The sequence below is a fragment of the Triticum aestivum genome, chromosome 2B (genome assembly GCF_018294505.1).
Source record: "Triticum aestivum cultivar Chinese Spring chromosome 2B, IWGSC CS RefSeq v2.1, whole genome shotgun sequence".
Lineage (NCBI taxonomy): Eukaryota > Viridiplantae > Streptophyta > Magnoliopsida > Poales > Poaceae > Triticum > Triticum aestivum.
The window spans coordinates 118,602,172-118,608,546 of record NC_057798.1 but is presented as its reverse complement, the minus strand read 5'-3'; the positions used below and the strand labels follow the sequence as shown (position 1 = coordinate 118,608,546).

At 39.5% G+C, this 6,375-nt stretch overlaps 1 protein-coding gene across 2 annotated transcripts; it reads right to left on the bottom strand.

Moving 5' to 3' along the window:
* Positions 1–310: 310 nt before the first annotated feature.
* Positions 311–3,696, bottom strand: LOC123040749 (uncharacterized). Of its 2 annotated transcripts, XM_044463511.1 has the most exons (5): positions 3,356–3,696; positions 3,042–3,255; positions 2,840–2,909; positions 2,475–2,700; positions 311–670 (listed from the first exon to the last, which is right to left on the bottom strand). In XM_044463511.1, the coding sequence occupies exons 2-5, from the start codon at positions 3,251–3,253 to the stop codon at positions 456–458; spliced, it is 723 nt and encodes a 240-aa protein (XP_044319446.1). In that variant the 5' UTR covers positions 3,254–3,255; positions 3,356–3,696; the 3' UTR covers positions 311–455. The 2 variants fall into 2 exon arrangements, with proteins under 2 accessions (XP_044319446.1, XP_044319445.1); XM_044463510.1 differs by having other exon boundaries at positions 3,042–3,692.
* Between the last annotated feature and the right edge of the window lie 2,679 nt (positions 3,697–6,375).

The window sequence follows — 6,375 nt, the reverse complement described above, 5'->3', positions numbered from 1 at the left end:
CTTGCTGATTGCAGAGCTGATCGCTTTAGGTGTTTTTTTTTCATCGTCTATGCATAGCTTTGGTCTTATTTGACTTTGTTATTTGCTGACGTATTTTTGTGTGTGTGTGTTGGTGTTGGCTGTGTATATCCTAGCTATGTAGAGGCCGGGTGTGTGTGCTTGTTTTGTTTGTATCCTTTTATGTGCTTCATTCTGAGCTAATAAAATCCATCATTTATCGGAAAAAGAGAAAAGGAATTAAGCAATATATGGATTCTTAATGGTCGCCGGAGAGAACAGGGGCAAATATCCCAGAATCATCGTGCTCGACACATATAGTTATGAAATATGATGATTCTTTATACAGTCAATTATTCACATTTAATGTATTCTCTAACTAATACATTTTGATATCCAAGCAAACAGTACCAGCTTGCTGTACATTAGCTAATCTATGAATCCAAACCCACGGCTAACTAGGCAGCTAGTGGCAACTCATCAAATAGCCTTCGAACTAAAGAAGGTTCGTCCTCTGGTCCTTTCTTGGGCCTTTCACTCAACATAAACATCTGACAATACTCCTTTTTCTGGCCCTCCCTTCCACACAAAAAACCTCCGTTCCTAGGGTGCCAAATCCCAACTGAGCCCTTGCAAAAGGCACATTTTCCTTTAAATTGGCAAATCGGTTTTTCTGATAAATACAGAAGAAACAAGAAAAATTAGAATGCATGCATGTCAAAATGTTTAAACAACATAATAGATGGTCAATACCAAAGAATGCTCTAACAATTTGTGGCAAACAAATGGCAGTGCCATATGTTTTCGTGCATGCACAAATTGAAGTGTCAGTGGTCATGACCGACAAGTACATGCATGAAATTGTAGTTGCAACATAATCAGCAAGTGCAAATGCAAACTATAAAATATTTACACAACATCAATCTTTCACTGATTATATGCACTCTGCTAGTAAGCACATCAACAAATAATGATATTAATATGATCCCATATAAGAATAATTAATAATATAAAATTTCAAAAGGGAGACACCGATTATATATACACTATGTTTACCATCAAAATACATACCTGGTCTTTGACTCATTAGTCACCAATTTGTTGGATTGTATGGACTAGATATTGCATGTACAATTATGTTTATGTGTTGCAGCCAGTTGGTTATGTAAAATTCATATTAAGGAACTATCTCACAACATGTATGGCCAAGCCAAGGATATTAGGTGCACAATGAGGATATCTGAAACCAAGAATTCAGAAATCTCGGAACTGAAAACCTGATCGACTAATTCAAAGCCCAGACACACAATACTAGTTCAATCACTAGCAATCGGCAAGACCATACGTTTAACAAGAGAATAGTGAATCAGTGTAATGTCATGAAATGCTAGGGTCAGCCAAGTCTAACCATTGGTAGCCTTTTGTAAGAACTACCCTCCCGAGGGTACTGCTGGTTGCTCTTAAGGTTGTGCATTGAAGGTTCTCACGTAGAGTAGAGCAAACTAGTGAATGTTGATTTTCGTTTTCTTTTATCAATCAGGATGTACCGAGACATGGAATTCATAAATTTATATACTTTCGAAAAGAAAACTACTAGTAGCCTCCATTCTGAGAGTCGATTTTCGACTCTCGGGTGTACTACACCCGAGTTTGCAAAAAAATCAAAAAAAAATAATATCAAACGTGATCCAAAAATTCTGAAATTTTGCAACATCAAACATGATCAAATGTTTTAGGTTTTTGCAAAGTTTCATCATAAATAACAAGGAGCTCTCACAAAAAAAAAATCATGTACTCAAAACGTGCGCAAAACATTGACCCGTGATTTTTTTTGGCGAGAGCTCTTCGAATCTTATTTGTGGATGAAATTTTGCAAGAACCTAAAACATTTTATCTTGTTTGCCGCTGCAAAATTCCAGAATTCTTGGATAATGTTGATATATGTTTTTTTTTCCTTTTTTTGTAAACTCGGGTGTAGTCACCTGAGTGTAGCCACACCTTTCCGATGCTGATACTCCCTCCATATTCGACCAAGTTTATAAGAAAAATATATCAATAATTGCAATGCCAAATTAGTATCATTACATGGATAATAAATAACATTTTTTTATTAATTACTCCCTCCGTTCCTAAATATAAGTATTTTTAGAGATTCCAATATCGACTACATATGGGACAAAATGAGTGAATCTACACTCTAAAATACGTCTATATACATTCGTATGTAGACTATGCTGAAATCTCTAGAAATACATATATTTAGGAACGGAGGTAGTATATTTATTTAGTATTGTGGTTGTTGATGGGTGTTCCTATAAATTTGGTCAAACTATGCACCATATGACTTCCGACAAAATTAGTGTGCATTTTTTTTTTCAAATCAGAGGGACTACTAGACAGCTAGCATAAAACTATGACAAATGTAGGGATTAACATATGTTGGAGCAATTCAAGTAGTTAATTGTATAGTTACCCACCCAATATAGTGCACGTTTCGACAACTGGTTTGCCGAAGCGGTCATAGTGTAGCTCAGCGAAGAAATACTGGTCAGAGGTATCTGGTTCTGGAGCAACCCTCCCGCGAGCCCAGAAATTGTGCTTTTTGAGGCACCGGCGAGCTAAAAAGTTGAAGTGAAACCAAATCTCGTCCCTGAATCCGACACGATTGCACGACATAGGACTGACAGGCTCGAACTCTGCACCCTGAAACATAGAACACAAGGAAGGCATAGGGAAATATTTTAAGGCCCATCAACAAACTTGTTCAGCAAAAGAAATATTTTTCTAGTATAAAATCGGACAAAACTTGTTCAAACAACCAAGCAAGGTAATGATCTATTACCGGGTTGTTTGAATTGTAGTGGCGAAGGGCGATCTGGACATGTGGGAGAACTATGGCTCTGTTGCGCTCCCTGCATGCGTGCATATGTGAGTACATGTTAGGACTAATGATCACAGCATCTTAATATTACTAGCGAGTAGATCATCCTACTATCAATATGGAACAGCTAGCTAGCGGATGTATAGGAGGGAGGGAGCAATACACTTCTGATCTCGGGCCGTACAACACAAGGTTGCGGCGACGCTTGCGCTCCAACCTGTCCATGAAGCGTTGGACACGGCGTTGTTGCTGGTCGAGGGGCAGCTCGGAGAGCAAGGGCCCCCGGTGGGGATCGTCCTCGTCCACGATCTGCCCCTCAAGGTGTAAAAACTCCACTGCTGCGTCGGCGATGGCGGAAGAGACGGCGGATCCCATCGCTGCAATTGAGTCGCAAGGGAAGGGGTCGGATAATAACGAACTAACAAAACAGAAGAGGAAATCTTGCCTGTACTACAGATATATAAACCGCAAACTGACAGAGTCTACAGGAAGATTGGATTTATGTTGGGACGGCGGCGAGATCGGGTTCTATTCGGAAGAGGAATCCAAAGCCTTTCTTAACCCTAATCAGAACAGTAACCCGAATCCAGCATACTCTTCTTTGGCGTCTGTCTAACTGAACCCAAATCAAATTTGCAATCCGGCACGGCGTCTTGTCAGCCGGGGATAACCGAAAGGCCCGAAACGGGGACTTCGATATAGTACCACCTTTTGTTTTGACAGCACCGATACAGGGGCGAACCCTATTTGCCGCCCGCGTGCGTCAAACTGCTGCACTGCAGCTTCGCCGAAGCGCACGCGGGTGGCCGGCCCAGTTCGCGACCGAGCGCCCTGCCCGTTCGCTGCTTTGTGGTTCTTCGTTCGTTTTCTTCTGTTGCCTTTTGGTTTTGTTTTATTTATCTTTTCGGTTTTTCCTCTCTAGTTCTTTTGCATTATTTTTGTTTTATCTTTCTCTTTCTCTTTCTCTTTTACATTATTATTAAGGAAATGTTTCATCATGCATTTTTTCATTAATAATTTTCATATGGTGAACAGTCTGTGTTTCTTCTGTTTATTTTAAATTTTCTTCCTTTCTTGTGTATTATACAAGAGTTCATTTCGTATTACAAAAATGTTCATTATCTATTTAAGAATATTTTCACCACATATTAGGAAATGTTTGTTGTGTACTTAAAAAAATGTTCAGCGTATATCAGAGAAATGTTCAATGTATATTTTCAAATTGTTCAGGGTATATAAAAAAATTAATATGTATTTTAAAATTGTTCAGCATTTAACACAAAAAAGTTTCAATATGTATTTGAGAAATGTCAAACTGATATTACGAGAATGTTCAACATATATTAAATATTGTTCAATGGTCGAATTTTTATTTTCAGATCTGCCACGACATATATAGTTCTTAAGTATTACGTAGCAATACTGATTGCAATCACACAGCAGCTGAAATGGTAAGGAACGCTAACTCTCTGTCATAGGGATCATAGTTCGATTCATCAATACAGCATGCTTTTTGGGGGGGTATCACCAAGTTTTATTGCTCAAACTCCACATGGAGTTGGATTACAAAAGGATCGTGGGGCTGGATCATCCAGACATGTCTCCCCAGATCGAGAGAATTGAAAAACTTGGCTAACCTATTTGCATCGCTATTAATAGCACTACCTTCAAAAGTTATATTACAACTAAACATAGCAGCCATGTTCTTTACTTCTGTGATAATATTTCCATATGTTCCACAGTTGCCATGTTGGATGTCGTTGATTACCTGCTTCGAATCTGAGGCGATGATAAAGTTCTGCACCAATAAATCGTATGCGAGGGATAAGGCTTCCCGGCAAGCAATGGCCTCCAATATAGCAACATCGGTAACTCCATGAACTACCAATGCAATGAAGAACTGCCCATGTAATTGCCTGATGTGTGTCTCCATAGACTGCCGCTGCCGCTCCCCTGGACTGGTTCCTTGAGCTGCTCGCATCCACATGGATCTTCATAAACCCAGGTGGAGGTGATTTTGGTCGAGCCGGACCTCGCGCCGGAGACCCTTGCATCCCTTACTGATTTTTTAGACAGGATTTGTAGCCCCTTAATGAAATTGCATATAAACTGATGGGTTGCTGCTGGGCTGTAAAAACTTTCCTCGTGGATGGCCTTCCGACGCGCCCATCATATTGCCCAAAGGGTTGTTCATAATCTCACAAAGGCTGCATGTGATAACGAATCTATCATTGAGAAGATCCATTGTTTAGCACTCGGTTCCAGTGTCTCGCACAAGTCTTCTGCCAACTCATTGTCAATGAGTGCCCAAACACATCTGGCCATAGAGCACTCCATCAAGGGGTGGCGCCAGGAGTCTTCTGCGCCGCATAATCCACAAAGGCTAGTATTGGACATGTTTCTCTGGTGCCTTATATCCTCTGCAGGAATTGAGTGTTTAGCTAATCTCCAAACGAACATCCAGATTTTTCCTGGCACCGGAACTTTCCATAGGAGCTTCCACGATGCCGCATCTCTGTCCAAACTAGAGGACCCTGCTACTCCATCTATCCATGCTTCTCTTTGCATCTTAGTATTCACCAGCATTATGTATGCTGATCTCACTGAGAAAATCCCACTTTTTTCAAAGTTCCAAGCCCAGCTGTCAACAATATTGGATGTGCACAAAGGAATAGATAAGATGGGGGGGATGTCGATACAGCGTGCTTATTTGGGAATTTTAGTACTGGCTCGCTTTGACGCCAGGAAATGGGTCGGCCCATTCAATCACGCCTACGCGAATGCTCGTCTTCTTGACGCATGTGTGTCTCAAACTGTTCGCTTTGACGCCCTGCGCGAATCCTATTTGACGCCCGCGTGCGTCAAACTGCTGCAGCTTCGCTGAAGCCCACGCGGGTGGGCCGGCCCAGTTCGTGGCAGAGCGTGCTTCCCGTTCGCTGCTTTTGTTTTTCGTTCCTTTTCTTCTATTGCCTTTCTTTTATGTTTTATCTTTTTGGTTTTTCCTTTCTAGTTCTTTTACATTATTTTTGTTTTTTTTCTTTCTAGTTTTATTTTTCTCTTTTACATTTAAGGAAATGTTTCATCATGCATTTTTTCGTTAATACTTTACTACGATGAACAGTTTGTGTTTCTTCTGTTTATTTTTAATTTTCGTTATTTCTTGTGTATTATAGAAGAGTTCATCCCGTATTACAAAAATGTGCATCATATATTTACGAAAAAGTTCACCGTGTATTAAGAAAATATCCATTGTGTATTTCAAAAATGTTCAGCATATATCACAAGCATGTTGAATGTGTATTTTCAAATTGTTCAGGGTATATCAAAAAAATGTTAAATATGTATTTTCAAATTGTTCAGCATATATCCCAAAAAAGTTCAATGTGTATTTGAGAAATGTTCATCATATATTACAAAAATGTAAAGCGTATGTTAAAAATGTTCAATGGTTGAATTTTTTATTGTTGGATCCGTCAGTACATATAGTTCTTAATTAT

Excerpts from the sequence above, each read along its gene's own strand:
- LOC123040749 (XM_044463511.1), bottom strand. The coding sequence starts at position 3,253 with ATGGGATCCGCCGTCTCTTCCGCCATCGCCGACGCAGCAGTGGAGTTT. Across the intron at positions 2,910-3,041 it reads TACGGCCCGAGATCAGAAGT|GGAGCGCAACAGAGCCATAG; the intron begins GTATTGCTCCCT and ends GCACGCATGCAG. Across the intron at positions 671-2,474 it reads CGAAACGTGCACTATATTGG|AAAAACCGATTTGCCAATTT; the intron begins GTGGGTAACTAT and ends TGTATTTATCAG.